This window comes from Mytilus californianus, unplaced genomic scaffold, assembly GCF_021869535.1.
Source record: "Mytilus californianus isolate M0D057914Y unplaced genomic scaffold, xbMytCali1.0.p SCAF_9, whole genome shotgun sequence".
NCBI classification, from domain to species: domain Eukaryota; kingdom Metazoa; phylum Mollusca; class Bivalvia; order Mytilida; family Mytilidae; genus Mytilus; species Mytilus californianus.
Window position 1 is genome coordinate 32,863,495 of NW_026262745.1, and position 19,506 is coordinate 32,883,000.

Below are 19,506 nucleotides of genomic sequence, written 5' to 3' on the forward strand. Positions count from 1 at the left end.
CAGAAAATTTCAAACAATAGACAATATTCAAAACCGTACAATACGATATTTTCTTGGTGTTCACCGTTTTGCGCCCACTCTTGCCCTTCATGGGGATGTTGGATGGATCCCAAGCCAGTTTCGAAGATGGACAAACATGGTGAGGTATTGGAACAGACTACTCAAGTTTGAAGATGATCGCATAACGAAGCTCGCTTTTAATGCAGACTATAACCGTTGTACCGACAACTGGTGTAGCGAATTGAAAGACATTCTCTGTAAACTTAATTTAGAACATTATTTTGATTCAAAAACTGCTATTAATTTGAGAACTGTAGAAATGAACATTCAGCGCCTTTATTCAAACATATGGAATGATAATATACAACAAGTGCCAAAACTTCGTACTTATATAACTTTCAAATCTGCCTTTAATCAAGAACAGTATGTAAAAATCAATTGAACCAAAGTCGAACGCTCGCTTTTAGCACAATTCAGATGTGGAATATTACCTCTGAGGATTGAAACAGGACGATATATAGGTGAAAGACCAGAAGAAAGACTCTGTAAATTTTGTACTGCAGACGTGACCGAAACTGAAACTCATTTTTTACTAGACTGTACATTCTATTCTGATATACGAGAACATGTGTTTGGTGAACTTTTATTAACTACTTCCTTTATATCTATGGACAATAATGAAAAGCTTATTTTTTTAATTATAAGTCATACTCGAAAACTAGCCAAATACATCGTACAGGCATATTTCAAAAGACGCAATTCTGTTTACAAATAGCTTAATATCTTTATATTTTTTAAAATTAACATTCGTCAACAAAAAGATAATTTCATGAATAATTTGATATTTTGAAGAACGTGATAAAATTGTTTTATAATTATTTAATTTCATTCGAGGTGACTTATAGGTCCATTGGGCCGGGTGTATTAATTTTAATATTTATAATATATTGTATGTTTATAATCTGTACATATTTACACATGTCACTATAATAAATAATTTACTTACTTACTTACTTACATAGTCTGGAACAATTGACCAGTACACCACAAATGAGAAGGTATGATTAGGTCAATTTATTGGCCTTTGAATTTGAACAAATTTTTCTACAAGGTGTCCTATACAAAGATCTAAATGCAGGTAAAATACCTTAGCTCATTTCTAATTTTCCTGGAAAAGGTGTGTAAAATGGCCAATTTAGATCAAATATGTTATAGTGATATCATTACTGACAATTATCTTCCAAATTTTCTGACTATATGAAAATTTAATCATTTAACAATAGAGCTTTCATACTTTTGAAACTCCAAGGATTGAACTATTTTTGTAATTTCAGGGGACAGAAAATGCCTCTTATCATACCTCCTTTATTTGTATGTTTTGTTCAGCTAAACTATACAGAATACTAGTAAAATATATCTACAGTCAGTTAAATAGGAAAGTATTGATATTAATGTACATTTGTGTTAGAAATTGGCACAGTAGGATCATTATTGGAGCAACCAAAAATATACTAAGTAATAACATGTCCTACATTAAATCAAAAGAACTAACCACAGACAAATTCCTAACTATATGTTGGAGTCTACTATTTAAGCACTAATTTAATACTTGCTACCGTACTATAATATAATTCAAAGAATTAAAATTATTTTTCTAGGATATCAGTATTAGTAACTTCTAGCTACTTTACATCACATAAAAAAAAACTTTTCCACAGAGTATAACATAACTAGCATAAAAGATGTTAAGTTAATAATTATGTTAGCGAAATCGTATCCATCAACTGTATCACAGAAGCTGAATGGTAGGGTATTATATATCACTGAACAGACCAATCGTTAAACTGATCTGGAGTCATGTGATCTATCTGCAGTAAAAACAGCTGATTCAGAATATTCTATTTTTGTGAACTTACCAAGCCTCCCTGTAAAATTACAGCAAGTGAAATCAAGCATTAATGCAGGTGTATTGTACATGTATTTCAAAGCCAAATCTAAATATTTAATTTATAGCTGAACTTTTTAGGTGTGTATTTTGTGCATAAAAAGATGTTTCAACCAATGTTTCAAATATTGTAGTGACACCTGACATTCAGGCATTCACCTACTACTTAAAATAGCACTTTGTAGGTTTTAGATATTTGGTCATTTCGGTTTCATTTATTAACATTATACTAGACTGTACAGTGACTTCTAGATTTCATTTTAGCCAATTTGTGTGTCAGGTTGTTGTCTTATTGAAGTTTATTCTATATGAGGGTGGTAATGACGAATAACGGTAAAAATTCTTGCCAAATGACGTTAACGGTAATTTTTGGTGCATGACAATAAAATGTACATTTTCTTTTAGACGATAAAAAAATCGACTGATTTTGACAAATCACGTTAAATTTTCCCCAAAAATGACGGTAACAATAATTATTTGAGACCTCTGACGAATCACGATAAGGATATTTTGACGAATCACCGTAAAATTTTAACCAATTTGACGCTAACGGTAGCTGAAAATGACCAACTGACGCCTAACGGCAAAGGGAATTACTACCCTCCTATATCTCCTTTCATTTAAATTTTTTCAATGCAAAAAAAAAAAAAAGAAAAATCCTAAAATCAACACTTACTCAAGGTAAGAATCAATATCAAATATTTGTTGGCTAAAGCAACCCTCATATCTTAAAAGTAAATTGTTTGCCAAATTTGCAAAACATCCATGGGATGAAAGCTAAACTGCTGACCTTGTATTAAAGCTAAAACTGAACACTTTCAACAGTGACATCATTGCTAAAGCAGCAAGCAAAGTGCAATTGAGATGTGTATACTCAAATTTACAAAATAATGCAAGAATTAATCCAATGCTTTTACTTTCAAAATGAAATGATCAAAATTGGTTCTGTACTTTTCATTGCTTTCATAAATAATTAATAACATCTTGATGGTAAAAACATTTTTATAATAAGAAAAATAAAAAAATTCCAAAACTAATATAAATAAATATTTTACATTTATATGATTTTGGCTAGTAAAACTTTTTAAATTAACATTTTTTTCTCTGATTTTGTATAGTTTCACATAAGGTTTGGTTAAGTTAAACATACATGATGACAAAAAAAAAAGACAAAACTACTGCACCTATAAAACAAAAGTTTGATGAAAAGAAAAACAAAATGTGACCAGTAAAACATAGATGTGCACAAAATCATTGTTAGGAGCTGAAAATGGATAAACAAAAAATAAGGTGCATTTTGTGTCAGGGAAAATGTCTCATCTTTTTTAGCCGATTCTTACCCCAGCTTCTATACAGTTGATCTAGAAATTATTGATTACAGTTATACATCAAAGCATTATATATCTATTACAGTCAGTCAAAATACACCATGCAAATTGATAAGGCTTTAGTTTTTATCAAAAAAAGGTCAATCAAATCAAACAGCGTTTGCATGGTGCCTTTTGACTAACAGTATTTCCATTCCAACCAGATAATAAATAAGAAAAAACTATGAATAAAATAAACATTATATTCCGTTTATATGTAAGTTGTTATAAAGCATTATAAATATCTATAAATATTATAATTTTTTGTTATAGTCAACATCTTTGAAACTACATGCAATATTTACAATTGAAATAGCGCTCTTACCTGTAACTACAGAACAAAATTTAAATGTTAACATTTTTTTTAAATATATAAAATTTCTTTTCAAAGACACTACAAATTCCAGTGATATTTGCATCCTTAGTTCTATTTTTTTTTTCAATTAAAGCATTTTCTTAAGCAATCTGACAAACATGCATGCAAATTTATGTATATTTCATGCATTTTTAGTATTCTATTTTTAATCATGCATAATTAATGTGATTATTGATGCATTATCTTTTCAGACATACTTATACATTTTGTTTTATTTATCAAAATTTAAACATCATACAACAATAATAAACAAACTTTAAATTAAAAAATATAAATCAAATAAAAACTTGTCACACATATTTGTTTAATTTCAAATCCATTCTATACCTGAAGTATAACCAATGCATTTTCCATAGACAGATCATCTGATGGTAATCCCTCAGACTTCCAAATCAGCTGTTCACTCTCTGTGCTCAAGAACCTCCTCATGTCAAAACCCTCTACAGTTAGTGCCTCCATCCAGCTCTTCAGACAATTCCTCCTAACATCTTCTGGAGCCTGAGCTAGGTAAGTGATAAAACCAGCACCTAGTAAAGCTCTCTTGGGAAGTTCTTGTATTTCTGATGCAAGCTCTCCAACCTACAATTACAAAAACTCTGTTCAAATTTTACACACAAAGTCAATCTATTACTTTGACAATACAATGCTGTTCATGAGAAGAATAATGAATTGCATAAATAATTGTCTTTTAAAACTGTGGATTAAATATTAATTGTCTACTAATTTTGTGGGATTCATGGGTATAGGTTTACCACAAATTTATTGATCAACGAAGCACACATTTTTCTATAAGCATGTATGCAGACTTGGCAAAACCAGGAAATCCAGTATCCACGAAAATACAATTTTCCTTAATCCATAAACAAGAGTGCACACGCTGAAATGTCTCGCCTTCTTTACTAATCATTGATATTATGTTGATAGTCCTAAATATAAAGCTTTATTACAACTGTCACATAAACTTAACATTAACCAAGTAAACTAAACATTGACCAATGAAACATGAAAATGAGGTCAAGGTCAGATGAACCATGCTAGGCAGGCATGTACAGCTAACAATTCTTCCATATAACAAATATAGTTGACCTATTGCTTATAGTTTAAGAAAAACAGATCAAAACACAAAAAACATAACACTGAGCAATGAACCTTGAAAATGAAGTCAAGGTCAAATAAAACCTGCGTGACTTACATATAGATCATAAAATATTTCCATACACCAAATATAGTTGAACTTTTGCATATAGTATTAGAAAAAAAGACCAAAACTCAAAAACTTAACCTTCACCACTGAACCATGAAAATGAGGTCACGGTCAGATGACACCTGCCAGCTAGACATGTACACCTTACAATCATTCCATACACCAAATATAGTAGACCTATTGCATACAGTATAAGAAAAACAGACCAAAACACAAAAACTTAACTTTAACCACTGAACCATGAAAATGAGGTCAAGGTCAGATGACACCTGCCAGTTGGACATGTACACCTTACAATCATTCCATATACCAAATATAGTAGACCTTTTGCATACAGTATAAGAAAAACAGACCAAAACACAAAAACTTAACTATAACCACTGAACCATGAAAATGAGGTCAAGGTCAGATGACACCTGCCAGTTGGACATGTACACCTTACAATCATTCCATACACCAAATATAGTAGACCTATTGCATACAGTATAAGAAAAACAGACCAAAACACAAAAACTTAACTATAACCACTGAACCATGAAAATGAGGTCAAGGTCAGATGACACCTGCCAGTTGGACATGTACACCTTACAATCATTCCATACACCAAATATAGTAGACCTATTGCATACAGTATAAGAAAAACAGACCAAAACACAAAAACTTAACTATAACCACTGAACCATGAAAATGAGGTCAAGGTCAGATGACACCTGCCAGTTGGACATGTACACCTTACAATCATTCCATACACCAAATATAGTAGACCTATTGCATACAGTATAAGAGAAACGGACTAAAACACAAAAACTTAACTATAACCACTGAACCATGAAAATGAGGTCAAGGTCAGATGACACCTGCCAGTTGGACATGTACACCTTACAGTCCTTCCATACACCGAATATACTAGACCTATTGCTTATAGTATCTGAGATATGGACTTGACCACCAAAACTTAACCTTGTTCACTGATCCATGAAATGAGGTCGAGGTCAAATGAAAACTGTATGACTGGCATGAGGACCTTGCAAGGTACGCACATATCAAATATAGTTATCCTATTACTTATAATAAGAGAGAATTTAACATTACAAAAAATCTTAACTTTTTTTTCAAGTAGTCACTGAACCATGAAAATGAGGTCAAGGACATTGGACATGTGACTGACGGAAACTTCATAACATGAGGCATCCATATACAAAGTATGAAGCATCCAGGTCTTCCACCTATTAAAATATGAAGCTTTTAAGAAGTTAGCTAACGCCGCCGCCGCCGCTGCCGCCGGATCACTATCCCTATGTCGAGCTTTCTGCGACAAAAGTCGCAGGCTCGACAAAAATTGGTACCCACCAAAATAACTGAATCCATAGTAATTCTTTTCTTATCCTCTTCAGTCTACAGGAAATTACCAGAAAAGATCAGCAGAACGATATGGACAGTATTAACAACATTGTCAAGGATCTTCTAAACATTATGCTGTTCCAGAAATCTAGTTCTGCAGATTTTTTTCAATACCAGGATATGACATATTTTTTATAAAGCCAAATATTAATTCCATTACAACATTAAGTGTCTAAAAACTTATCTGGTTCAATAGATGCTTGTTTGATAAAGTGCTGTGTTAAAAAATACAGTATATCAGGCAATTTTCAGACGTGTCTTATTTTCACTTTATGCAAACTTTTCACTGTCCCATTGAATGCATTGAACAAGGCTGTGAAATAAAAACAATAAACACATCAAAATTTTAACTGCTCTTGCTAAGGCCCAAACTGTGAACAAAACCTGATGTACAGTATATTCATTCAATTTCTTAAAAAGGCTTTGACCACATACCTGCTGATTCCATCTTTGGTATTCTCCATCTAACTTGGTCACCAGTGTCTCCGCAGCAATAATGGTTTCATTTTCTCTGTCTAATTTTATTTTCAATTCAGCAGCTTCTTTGGTAAATGTCTCAAAACGATTTCTAAGGGAGGCAACTTTAGCATCTACTTCATCTAAAGCTGTCTTCAATTTGTCCATTCTACCCTGTGCCTTTGCCAAATTCCTTTAATACACATATCATTTTTAAAGGAAGGTGATTGTATTATACCTTTTATCTAGTACTTATCTATATATCCAATGGACATTAATGTCATGCAAATATATATTTAATACTTCATAAATATAACAAGAATCACTGTAAAATATAACTAGAAATTTTGTTTTATGTCTCCTTTTTACACTTATTCATGGTTTTCTGTTTAAGAAATAATTCCTTCATGTCATGCTTTATGCTCATTTTAACATCACATTTTCATATTTAATAAGTTTAAAATCTTATTGCAGGGTAAATATATGTTGTTTGAATAACAATATTCATCTTTAGCTTTAAAGTTAGCTAAACTACTGGGTAGTATTATTTGGTTTCTTCAGCTAAAACACATTTCTTATTTAATCAAGAGGGGTTTTTTTTTGACAAACATTATGGTAGTTCTATTGTTCCTACCTTTTCAGTTCATTTTGTTCAGCTTCAAGTGGTCCAATCTTTTCAAGAACATAGGAAAATTTGACATTAGCCTTCACCCAGATTGCTAACGGCTCTGCTGCTACTGATGCTCTCTTGGCATTCTACAATATCATGTAAAATAAACATTAACTGTTAGACATTGGATTGGTATATAACAAACTGAATGTATCGTTACATGCAGATTGGAACAAAAATGGATGTGCTGTTGTGCTAAAGATAATGCCCACTCATAATTCAAAGTATCAGAAAACAGGAATTAGGTGTCTAACAGATCAGAAAAGCACCCATACCTAACAACTCAAGACCAAAAAGGAGATAATTCTGTTCAGTAGTACATGAGAAAAAATTTAAGTTCATGTAATCTATAGAAAAATTCAGAGTGTCCGCAAACAGGAAGTAGATATCTCAAAGAAGCAAAAAGTGCTCACATCTTACAACACATCCTTTCCAAGCTGTTCACTAAAACTGCAGCTATTTTGACTCAAGAAAATTCAGACAGATTTTTTTTAAAGAATGGGCAGAATAAAAGGCAGACAGAAAAAGTTGAATTCAGTATAGCTACTAGGAGTGGGGTATAACATTTGTAAGTCACTACATGGATGTAGGCAATTGACATTTGGAATTAATTTTGTCCTATTAAATGATCAGTATCTTACACAATTTACAATAAATACTATAGATAAACATAACACGTTTTCCTATTGTCATAGATCTTCAAAAAAGAGGATATTTTGGCACTAATAAAATCATTCTTTGGTTCTGTTGATTAAATATTCAACTGAAATTTCTACAAACTCACCTTTGCTTCAAAGGAATCTTTACTCTTTCTTAAAACTTCTTCCACACTTTTTCTGGTTTCTGGACTAATGTTTCTAGCATCAAATGTCTGAATTTCATCCTTAACTCCTCTCTTTCCCAAGAAACTACAAATTTGAAAAATTATCAACATTAAGCTTTGAGATTGATTGACTGTTTGTGTTTACATCACTTGCAGCAACATTTGCTTTAATTGGTGTTGGAAGCTGAAGTTCCCAGAGAAAAAAAAGACCCACAGACCTTCAACAGGAAAACTTGCAATCGTAGTCAACTAAGATCAGGGTCGAGAGCAGGTCTCAAGAATATTGTCAGCAGCAGGTAAATATACCAAATTAGGCCTGTTAATTAATACTTTTATATAAGATAAGGATCCTGTACAACTGTGTATAAATTGAAAAAGAGATATGTATATGAATTACTTGTTATATTTTGTTGTGGTAAACATCACTCTTAATACATAGGTACAATTTTAATAATTAAATACCCTAGTTTAAGAGATCTAAGTGATAAATGTGGACCAAGTACCTTGATCAATTGGCCATTAAAGTTTTTTTTCTTCACTAGATTCAATTCTACAATGCAATATATGATGGCTGGTCATATATAAAATTGATTGATCTACACCTACCTTTTCATGCTGACCCATGATGTATCAAATATTCCCATCAATCTGAGTACACCTTCCAATATGTCTCTAATGACATCTGGTGGGGCTCTCAGGGACCTGATTTCTGTGAGAGCATCCGGTCTGATGTTCCCTACAGCTGCTTTAGCCTCCTGGACCAGAGGTTCAACCTCCTTTAACTCAACATCAATGACTTTCTTCCTCTTCTGAAGAACTTTGTCCTCCTCTGCTGCTTGTTGTTTCAATACTGTCATTTCATTCTTTTGATCTCCAGCATTCTGTTATGTAAAATTAGGAATATCATTTTTAATATGAAATCAAATATAGGATGATCACTAATGGTATGTATAGCTTTCGCTCATATGTAAATTATTTTCTGTACAATAACATACATGTACATTGTCTTGGGAAAATTAGACAGTCAAGGTGTTCTAGAATACTGATGCAATGCAATACATAAACATTAAATTAAGGATTTGAATTTTCTGCCTTTTTATAAAATGAATAGACTTTTTAAAAGAAAGGAAAATGTTTTAGAAATATATGTTCTGTAGATTCAGAAATTTTAATGTAAATATTAATGTAAAGCTATTTTTCACTGGCTATAGTTTGTCAGATCCAGAACTAACATGCTTTAGCTGAGAGTGTCACTTTTATTCCTGCCAATTTCTGCATGTGCTTGTCCCAAGTCAGGTCATTGTTTTTTTCATTTAGATTGTTTTTATATTTTGTCATTTTAAGGGCCTTTTATAGCCTACTCAGGATGGGTTTTGCTCATTGTTGAATGCTGTACAGTGACCTGTAGTTGAAAGCATCTACATCATTTGGTATCTGATGGATAGTTGTCTCATAGGCAATCATACCACATCTTCTTATCTATTTTTTTTAATATAATATCATACCTGCATGCTGACAGTAATTTCCTTCAGTGCATTATCAGCCTCTGATTGTTTGACAGCCAGTTGTTGACTTTGTTCTGCTGCTTTTCTCTTCAGTTCATCCACAAGTTGTTTGGCTTCATTAAGTTTACTTACACCAGCCTATAGGATTTATTAACAAAATGTCATGAAAAAAAAATTGAATTACCACTCATATTAATAACTTTAATTCTAAAACAGTTGGTGACAGACGCATTCTATTTCTTTTAATAATTGTTTTGTTTCTCCATGTAAAATGTAAAATACATGACTGCAAATTGTCTCAAATAAGATAAAATTGAGAATGGAAATGGGGAATGTGTCATAGAGACAACAACCCGACCATAGAGCCGACAACAGCCGAAGGCAACCAATGGGTCTTCAATGCAGCGAGAAACTCCCGCACCCGGAGGCGTCCTTCAGCTGGCCCCTAAAGGAATTTTTGAGAAAAGATTTATTTATTCTAGTAAATATTATTTCATGAAGACTTTACATATAATAATGGACAAATCACCGAAATAATATTGTATTATAGGATATCTGATTTTTCAAAACATCATTTGCAAGTTTGAGACTGTGTAAAAAAAATCAAAAGCATCTGATTTTTTCAAAACATCATTTGCAGGTTTGAGACTGTAATTAAATTCTAATGAAGGAATTTTGCATACAGTTCATTTATATCAGTCAAGACTCAAGAACTTAGGTCAAAGTTGTTTCACTAACATAAAACTGTGTTATATCATTAAAATAAATTGCATAAATGTTAGTAGTTTTATGAACATTTTCCTCAGACAAGTTTATTATCTATGGAAAATCTCACTTTGACATCTTCCTTTTCATTTAAATACAACTTTTTCTCTTACCATAAAGCATGGAACCACTAAAGCCTAATCAAGGAAGGAGCTACTTCATCAATGGGTTTGTAAGCACTACCCTTCAATCTTGACCTTCATGTTTGAATATATTAACACAACTATGATCTGTTTCAGGATTATGAAAGTAAATAAGCTACAAAATCTGGCAAAAAAATTGAATCTTTCGAGCTTCTGGACAAATTTCATGTAAATCATTTACATTAACTTATTTATACCTGTAAATGATGTTGTCTTCTTTCAATTCCTGATTTCTTGTTATTATAAACCTGTTGATATGTATTGAGGAAAGCTACATATCTCCTTGGTGTGGCACCAAGGCCTAACTGTGCACAATGTTCATGTACATGAAGGAAACATTTGAGGAGTTCCTCTCCTCCAGATAACTTTCTTTGGCGTGTCTTCTTTTCTCCAATGGAGGCTCCTTCTATCTTTGGTGGCTTTGTCAACAGCATGTAAGGTACCTGATAAAAAAATGTGGGGACATTTTATACAAGAAAAACTTTGACCATAGTCAGCCATGACAAATTTGTATGTAATGAAGAAAATTTGTGTGTTTTTTTATAGTTTGTATTTATGTTTTGTTGTTTCATCACTGTCCCAGGTTAGTGAAGTCTCATTCTTTGTGTGCCTGTCCTAAGTCAGGAGCATGTGATTTGTTCCATATAGAAATAATTTGATGAGTTACGAAATTTGTAAAGCAGTCGTTTAAGTGTTCTCTCGTCCTGAATATGAAATATTGTTCATTAGACTTTTATTGTAGTAATTGAACCATAATGTAAGTGACATGTCTACTATGTAGGTTAGAAGGATTTTAAAGAAACTTAAAAAGGTTAGTGGCCACAACGTCTTAAATAATGGTTTAATTACTACAATGATGTAAAGTGTCTTCCTATTGGAATTTCTAAACAAATATTAGACTTAAAGCAATCAAAAACCATCAACAGATGTGTTTTCCTGGTATTTCAATTAATTTTACCTCCAGTAAAACTACTCCACCCCCTATTGGTTTCAACAGATTTTAATTAGATTCCTATCTAAACAAATTTCATCATTATTGTATGGAGATCTAACTGATTGATATCTCTGTTACCAAAAATTCTTTATTCAAAAATATGTACCTTGATCATACTATCCCTGCTCCATCCCTCCATCCACTGTACGGCACACTCCTTGTACAAAGCAGGGTTACTCTCACAGTTTACTGTAAACTTAGTATTGGTACAGTCCATAATCAAAGCTATGTGTAGATTACACTTTATTCCTAAACAAAAGAAAACACTTATTTTCTTTTTCATCAAGTCTCTTTAATTTGTTTAAGCTGAATATTATTTAGAAATCACATAAACAATTTAATATTATATTATGCTGTCTGTCAAATTAAGTTTCTCTTCCTTTTACCTAAAGTCTTTTCACCTACAAGACTGATTGCGGAAAATATTGGTTCATTACAGAAAAAGTTTTAAAACTCAGTATAAAATATCAATTTTAATGCCTGAAATTGAGCATTGATTCATATTTCAAAATGATGTAAATAGTAGTTTTATGAAACTGAAATTAAAAATACCAAGGATTTTATATCATTCATTTGGTTCCAAATTTTGTGAAATTCGTGGGGTTTGGTAAACCACAAGGTTAAATGTTCAACAAAGTTTAAGTTTTCTGTAGACTTGAATGGTGACTTTGGTAAATCCAAGTATAAATATCCATGAAAACAAGTTTTACTCAATCTACTAAAATCTGATACCCCTTTAAATAAATAATTCTACAGTATATCAGCTTAATCACTCACTGGAAGCAAAGAAGTTTATCATAGTTCCCCTGAATCCTGCCTCTGAAGCCATATCTCTCAGTGGTGCTAAGATAGGGTCTAGCTCTTCTGGGGTATATAGACCAGGGACCTCACCACTGGACAACAGACTGTTAATCATCTCTAAGAATTGAGGTTCAATAAATTGATGGTCCTCTAGTAACAGTACTACCTGTTCTCCTTCAATTCCGGCTAGCTGCATCACCTGTAATTAACACACGTAAATAGTGTACAATGCATTAACATCAAAATCACTTGTAAATTACAGATATAAATAAACCTTATGCAAAAGAATATCAATACATCTGTTATCCTATTTCAGGGTTGAAAAAATTTCTATGCAAAGTATGTAACTGTTTGAAAATGGAGTTGATATGAGAATCCTACATAAACAGACCAAAATTCATCTTTTATTTCGTATTTTAATGTTCCAAAATCAATCAAATCAAGTATACATGTACATGCATAACCCATGCATGTACATGTATACGTATAACTGCATAAGGTTGATTTCTATCTGACACAGTTCATATATTACCATCAACAACTTTTTTTAATTTTTCTTGTTTAAAAAATGATTGTCATAAAGATTAAATTATAAATCAATAAATATTACTGTAATAGGTCAGAAACATTCAGCTAAGTGTCTGAGTTTAAAAATTTAATATACATGTACTTACATGTTTCAGGTCATTTTTGAAGTGTTTCATGCTATATCCTCTAAATACTTTAGGAGAGTACAACTGCATCATGTGCATGTGGGCTACTAATAAAACAGCAGTTCTACGTCCTGCTCCACTTTGTCCTGCCATCAGGAGAGATCCTCCTGGTTTTGTCAGGACCCTATCTACACGAGCCATATGATCTAGTACTTCCTTGAAGATTAAAATGTCTAAATCTCTGTTTTCTCTACCTGTTAAATATCATAAATATTAAGCATTATTCTTTATTCCTAAAACCAAACAAAATTATACACTAACGTTAATTTGTTTATAAATTTGTTTATAATGGATTGAAAAACAACACAAAAACGTCTCCAGCAGCAGGCACTTCAAATTTATGTACTGCATCTTTCAGAGGTATCCTGCAGTTGTATATCAATAATCCATTCATAAACTTACTGTATAGTTTAAGTCCTCTCTCAACAACAGAAACAAGGTCATCTCCTGTCAATTTTCCCAATGACTTTCCCATGGGTGGAAGTGGTGCTCCAGCTGCTACTGATGGTGCCCCAGATTCTGTTCTGGCTCCCCATGTTACAAAGAAATCATCTAAAATTACAAAAAATAGTAAACTAGTAATAATCAATCTTGTGACAATAAAAATACCTTAAGTAGCCTATCATACTGAGGGAAATTACTATGAGTGTTTTTAAATGTGTAATGAATGTATCTCCACAGGGTTAAAATATGTATTTATTGATGCAATTTGAATCCTCAAAACTACACAGGATGCTATTTGGATACTATTAGTCAAATGAATTTATATAATTTGTTTTGTTTACTGAGAATTCATTTATTTTTGTGGATACCAAATTTTTGTGGATTGAGGAAAAATTGAATTTTCATGGATATTTGATTTTGTGGTTTTGCCAAAGTCTGCATACAAGCCTTACTTTAGTTGAATATTTAAATGTGTGGTTCATGCATACCCACAAAATAATTATGAATCTACAGTATACAATTTATGCATAACAATAAAATAAAACAAGAATATGTGTCCATAGGACTTCATGTTCTCACTATCCTATGACAATGTTCAGCAAACCATGAAGATGAGGTAAAAATCGCAATTTGTCATATAATTTAACAAGTTAACCTTACAATAAACATGTGTACTAAATTTAAAGTTATTAAAACTTCCTGGTAAGCTACCTTAACCCCAAACTTTAGCCTGAGAATAAACTAATTTCTCACTATCAGATTTGAACCTCGAAATCAGGGTCAAAACAATAATTTGGTGTATGATTTAAAAAGTTCACATCATAATGAATATGTGTATCAACTTTAAAACTGATGTGACTACAAATTCATTGTAAATTTACCTTAACCAAAACTTTAACCTGATACGGAACAGACTAACTGACGGATGGACAGATCCCCTGACCAAAAAACATAATGCTCCCCCCTCCCCTAGGCATAGGTGGGGCTAACAAATCTAGAAAAACTATATTCTATACTGTAAACCAACTTATTTTCTCTGAAAATTTTACTCTATAACATGTTTACTGTATAAAGAGAATATTATAGTATCACAAGTTCATGTTATTTTTCAACTTGTGAATTTGTGAAAATTAGTTGGTTTACAGTACTGTAAATTCAGAAATTATTGCGAGGTTTTTATTAATGTGAATAATGCGAGTGAATGAAGATCGCAATAATAAGAACTCGCATTCTGATTTCTGATACTTACATCTGTATGCAGATTTTCCCGAAATCAAAATAATTAATCTCGCATTTTAGTCCATTCTTCAAAAATCGCAATAATAAATGCAAGCAATAATTTCTGAATTTACAGTATCTATTTATCCAAAACACTTACTTTCTAGATTATCAAAGATATTTGTGGACCAGTCTGATCTGATCACAGACATCAGGATACTGTCAAATTTATTCAGACCATCACTGCCTACAATCTTATCTCTAAACAGTCTCCTAGCTTCATAGGCCCAGATCTCTAGCATGTGGTCACTGGATCCCTCCTTTGCTCCTGCATTCAGATCATATCTCAGCAGACTAAGGCACCAGTTTGTCAGATCTCTAGGTGTGAACAGATAATGACTGTAGTCATCCACAGTGAACCTAGACTTCAGCTGTAATATAGATCATATTAATACTGTAAACATAAAGCATGATAAGAATGTATAAACACAAAATCAGAGGTCTAGACCAGAGATTACATTGGGCTCCCATTTAGGCAACAAAAGGATCTGCAACATAACTTGGACCAGAGATTACAATGGGCTTTCATTTAGGAAACAAAAGGATCTGCAACATAACTTGCCCTATCAACCTAGAATTAGTGTTATAACAGAAAGCCTGATCAAAGAATGTCCATGTTCAGATAAAACATATTGTATATGTACCACAGTGTTAGCTTCAGTATGAATGGTAATTCTCTGTTTATGGTTGGGTTCACTATGTAGTATTTTCTTGACTAAATTGTCTTTTTATCGTTTTCCCATCAAATATGAGTTTTTAAACGCTTCCACAAACATAATTATATGAACAATAGTGTTGGCTTCAGCATGAATGATTGAAACACCTGGTCAAACATAATTTTGATATGATCATATACATGTAGGTGACCAATTAAACCAGCTAAAACATGGATTTTAAAAAATTTAACCAGGGCACTTACCTGATCATACAGTTGCACCATTGAACCAGCTAATGCATGAATCTTTGATCCACTTCCCCATACAGGATGCTTCTTCAACTGTTTATGTAATATTGGTGTTAGATATGATGTGTAAATTGTTTGTAACTGGTCTTTACTTGGATACCTATAAAAAAGAAAAGTAACATCTTCTTTAAAATTCCATCATAGTCTCATTTATTAATGTGCTGAAAATTTCAACAGCTTGCTATAAATATTATTTTAACAATACTGTAAACCCAGATATTTCTAGCTTGCATATTGTAGAACCAAAGACATGGCTGCAAATTTAGACATCCTGCACAGCCAAACAGACACCGGCTTCAGCCAGGTTTTTACTGGATGAACAGAATAAGTCCTAGGATGACCATAAATCTATATCCAAAACAACACCCTTGCAAATAAGATCCATGTTTTCATATTCAATATTCATGAATTTCCAAATATCAATGGTCTATTGAAAGTACTACAATTTTTTTTTTCAAACATTAGAAGAATTTCAAAATTACAAGTAATTGAATTATGACTGAGGAGGCAGAGCCTTATATTATCCCTGTCTCTGTAGTGTATGAATGCTAATGCTACAGCATATCACATATCAATGGGTATTGACAATGACTAATTGAATAAGCAGGCAAGACAAATATGATGTTTTACTAGACACAGATGTGATTGTGAAAAATATCACACGTTTCAATTTTAACTATACAGTTATAATAACATAAAATATTTTGAAATTTTAGTTCTGTAACCCCATAGAACAGAACTTGAATATAAAAGAAAAGTAAATCATTATAGATGTCCATTAGTGTCATTATAATTAATCAAATTACCCAATACAACAAATCCTGACAACAGAAGTAAACCGAGAAGTCAGTTTATGTCGTCCCAATCCTGTACCAGCATTCATACTGGCTACAATCTGTACTCCTTCTAAACCAACCCATTCTAAGTTAGAGTCATAGAATCCATTGTAAGTCACAACCTAAAACAAAAATCATATAAGTTGCATCAATTTGGAAAGATGGTGAATGGACATGAAATTAAATTTGCACAACATACTTGGAAATAACAGTCTGTCAAAGGAAAAGTGCTTGCACACTTTCAGATCTGATTTTTTTTTATTATTATTATTATATAAAATTGAAACCTACTCTATGAATTTTCTTAGCATTCTGCATTGTACGTGAGAAAAGTGTCTTAAGAAAGAAAAAATTTTATGATAAGATATTTCTTTGAAACCTAGCAGTAAAACATCTTCTTTTCTCTCAAAATTATCCTTTTCCACTTTTTCCTAAAATATGAATGTCTGCATAAATTACAGAAATGGTCATTTACCTGTTGTAAGAAAGCAATCAGTTGACAAGTACCCCATTTGTCTGGTTTAGGAAGGTTGATATCTTTCAAGTAAAGGACCAGTCTTTCACAGTCTTTTGGTCTGTAGACTCTACCAGTGTTGGTGTTCAAGACCATACAAGTTTGGCCTAACTTCTGTAGAACATGAGTAGGATTGGTCTGTGCTGAACAATGAACTATGGCTATCTGTGTAGACCTTAGCTGCTCAAAACAATGCTTCAGCAACATTCTAAAATGATAATTTAGCACAATAAATAAAAATTGAAGACAAAGATGAATAATCATTCTAATTTCAATCTAAACAATGCAAATTTCTAATACTGCATTCTTTCAGCTAAGCTGGATGTACAAATATGTAGTCATTTTCAACAAAACTTTCATTATTACGTTTAAAGTCCCCTGTTTGAAAAATCCATACTTTCTGCAACTACAACTATTCGAAAAACTGTATATGTGTGGTCTATGATTGGAAAGTCAAAAAGAATGATAACCATTTCACTAATTTTCCAGAGCCAGTAAAACTTCTAGGCTTAATAAATATCCTGGTCACTTTTCTGAACTTCTAACTTATTTTTTGCTTAAGAATAAGACTGCTATTATAGACTGTAGACAATAAGCAAATAAAAATAAAATATTAACATTTGCATGAACTTACTCTTTTCCACATCCCTCTGGTCCTACCAGTATAAATGGTTGTTTGTTGTCTGCCTGTAGCCATGGAGCAAAGTAGTCAAGATTCTTTTGTACATCTGCTGTTCTGATGACAGGCAATGAGGTTGAAGAACTAGTTGTAAAATTATCTGCTGACAAATCAGTGGCACTCTAAAAATAAAGCAAACAAAAAAAGAATAAGCTGTGCAGTTCTCTAATGACAAATCAATAGCACTCTACTAATAAACCGCCAAAAAATTTCTTTCAATTGACAAAACATTTACAACTGTTTTTTCTATCAAAATAAACTTGTTTTCAGATTAGAAGTATTTTATTCATTATTCTGTTCTTGTCAATTTTATTACATTATTTGATTATCAAATATTCTTTAAATTTTTGTATTATATAAATTTATCAGAACATCAATCAACGTTAAAAAATTTTAATTAAAAAAAAACAAGATAATAGTATTTTATAACCCTAAATCAATTCAGGTGTTTAATTTTCCCATGCATTTCACTTTCTAGAAAATATTCATCACTGTGATACAGTTCATGCAATGATTGTTAACTTGCAATATCTCTTGATTTCAACTAAACTCCCCATTCAATAATATGGCTATTGTGACAATAGTTTGATGAAAAAAATCCATTATTAAAGATTTACAGGTTTTCATATAACACGATTGTGAAAAAATCTTTTTTCCCTGTGGTAAATCACAGTGTGAATATTTACCAAAGAACTGATGATCAAGTATAAAATATTTTCCCTTTTAGTTATTGTAACACACTAAAAACTTCTCTTTTGTGGTGTGTGCCTTCCCTAGATATATGGAACTATACAGTCATGCATTTCTCTTTCATCATGCTTTATATAAGAACAAGTCAAAAACATGCAACTTAAAAATGACATGAAATGAAAATCTAGTTGGGTGTTTTAAAATGTTATATGACTGATTCATTACTGGTACATGCCTATCTATGAACAGATGAATATCTTCTTTCTATCAAAGACCCAAAATTTAATAGCAAATTTGTGAAATGATGACTTTTTTCCTAAAATTAGCTTTCAAGAATTTATTATGGATCAATTGAAGTGATTATGACTATTGTTTAGGGTCATTTGCTTGAAAGTTTTACACTAATGATGCACTCATTAACTGTAACCGTTAACATGCTATGAAGAAAATTACAATGGAGTTTAAATAGGGAGATCTATTTTTTAGCTTACCCTGATCTATAGTCATAAGTAAAAATAAATATTACTTTAATACTAACTTAGCATTATATATACTTCTATAGCAGTTTATCATGTTTATGGTTAACCTATCAAGTTTCAGCCCGATGCATAGATATACTATGAAAACCAGAATTGGGCCGATATTAAATGGTACAACATCTCATGGATATAATTGAATTAACCTAGCTTATGCAATTATAATTACAAAATACAATATGAAATTATCTATAAAAAGAAAATGAAGCTTTTAAAGATTCTTCAAATAATTACTGAAGATTGATTAAAATCTTTAATTAAATCCTTAAACTGGTGTTGGATTTGAAGATAATTACTCAGCACAATACCAACACTCCAACTTGTTCTTGGGATCTGTTACAAAACTTTTTTTAAAACTTTTTGCTTTCTTACTGTGCTTTACTTGACACCATTCATATTGTA

At 31.8% G+C, this 19,506-nt stretch overlaps 1 protein-coding gene across 4 annotated transcripts in view; it reads right to left on the minus strand.

The window, feature by feature from the left end:
* The window catches only part of LOC127715064 (cytoplasmic dynein 2 heavy chain 1-like), an 88,805-nt gene that overhangs the window by 18,029 nt on the left and 51,270 nt on the right, over positions 1 to 19,506 (minus strand). For 2 of the 4 annotated variants that reach the window (XM_052221079.1, XM_052221078.1), the window contains 17 exons: positions 17,834 to 18,000; positions 17,161 to 17,407; positions 16,656 to 16,807; positions 15,805 to 15,949; positions 14,986 to 15,256; positions 13,566 to 13,715; positions 13,125 to 13,357; positions 12,427 to 12,649; positions 11,756 to 11,898; positions 10,853 to 11,098; positions 9,748 to 9,885; positions 8,849 to 9,123; positions 8,204 to 8,327; positions 7,384 to 7,505; positions 6,729 to 6,942; positions 4,016 to 4,267; positions 3,286 to 3,306 (listed from right to left, as the gene is read on the minus strand). In XM_052221079.1, coding sequence (XP_052077039.1) covers positions 3,286 to 3,306; positions 4,016 to 4,267; positions 6,729 to 6,942; positions 7,384 to 7,505; positions 8,204 to 8,327; positions 8,849 to 9,123; positions 9,748 to 9,885; positions 10,853 to 11,098; positions 11,756 to 11,898; positions 12,427 to 12,649; positions 13,125 to 13,357; positions 13,566 to 13,715; positions 14,986 to 15,256; positions 15,805 to 15,949; positions 16,656 to 16,807; positions 17,161 to 17,407; positions 17,834 to 18,000 — 3,123 coding nt within the window. The remainder of the gene's footprint in view (positions 1 to 3,285; positions 3,307 to 4,015; positions 4,268 to 6,728; positions 6,943 to 7,383; positions 7,506 to 8,203; positions 8,328 to 8,848; positions 9,124 to 9,747; positions 9,886 to 10,852; positions 11,099 to 11,755; positions 11,899 to 12,426; positions 12,650 to 13,124; positions 13,358 to 13,565; positions 13,716 to 14,985; positions 15,257 to 15,804; positions 15,950 to 16,655; positions 16,808 to 17,160; positions 17,408 to 17,833; positions 18,001 to 19,506) is intronic. The other 2 variants (XM_052221080.1, XM_052221081.1) reach the window with 1 other exon arrangement.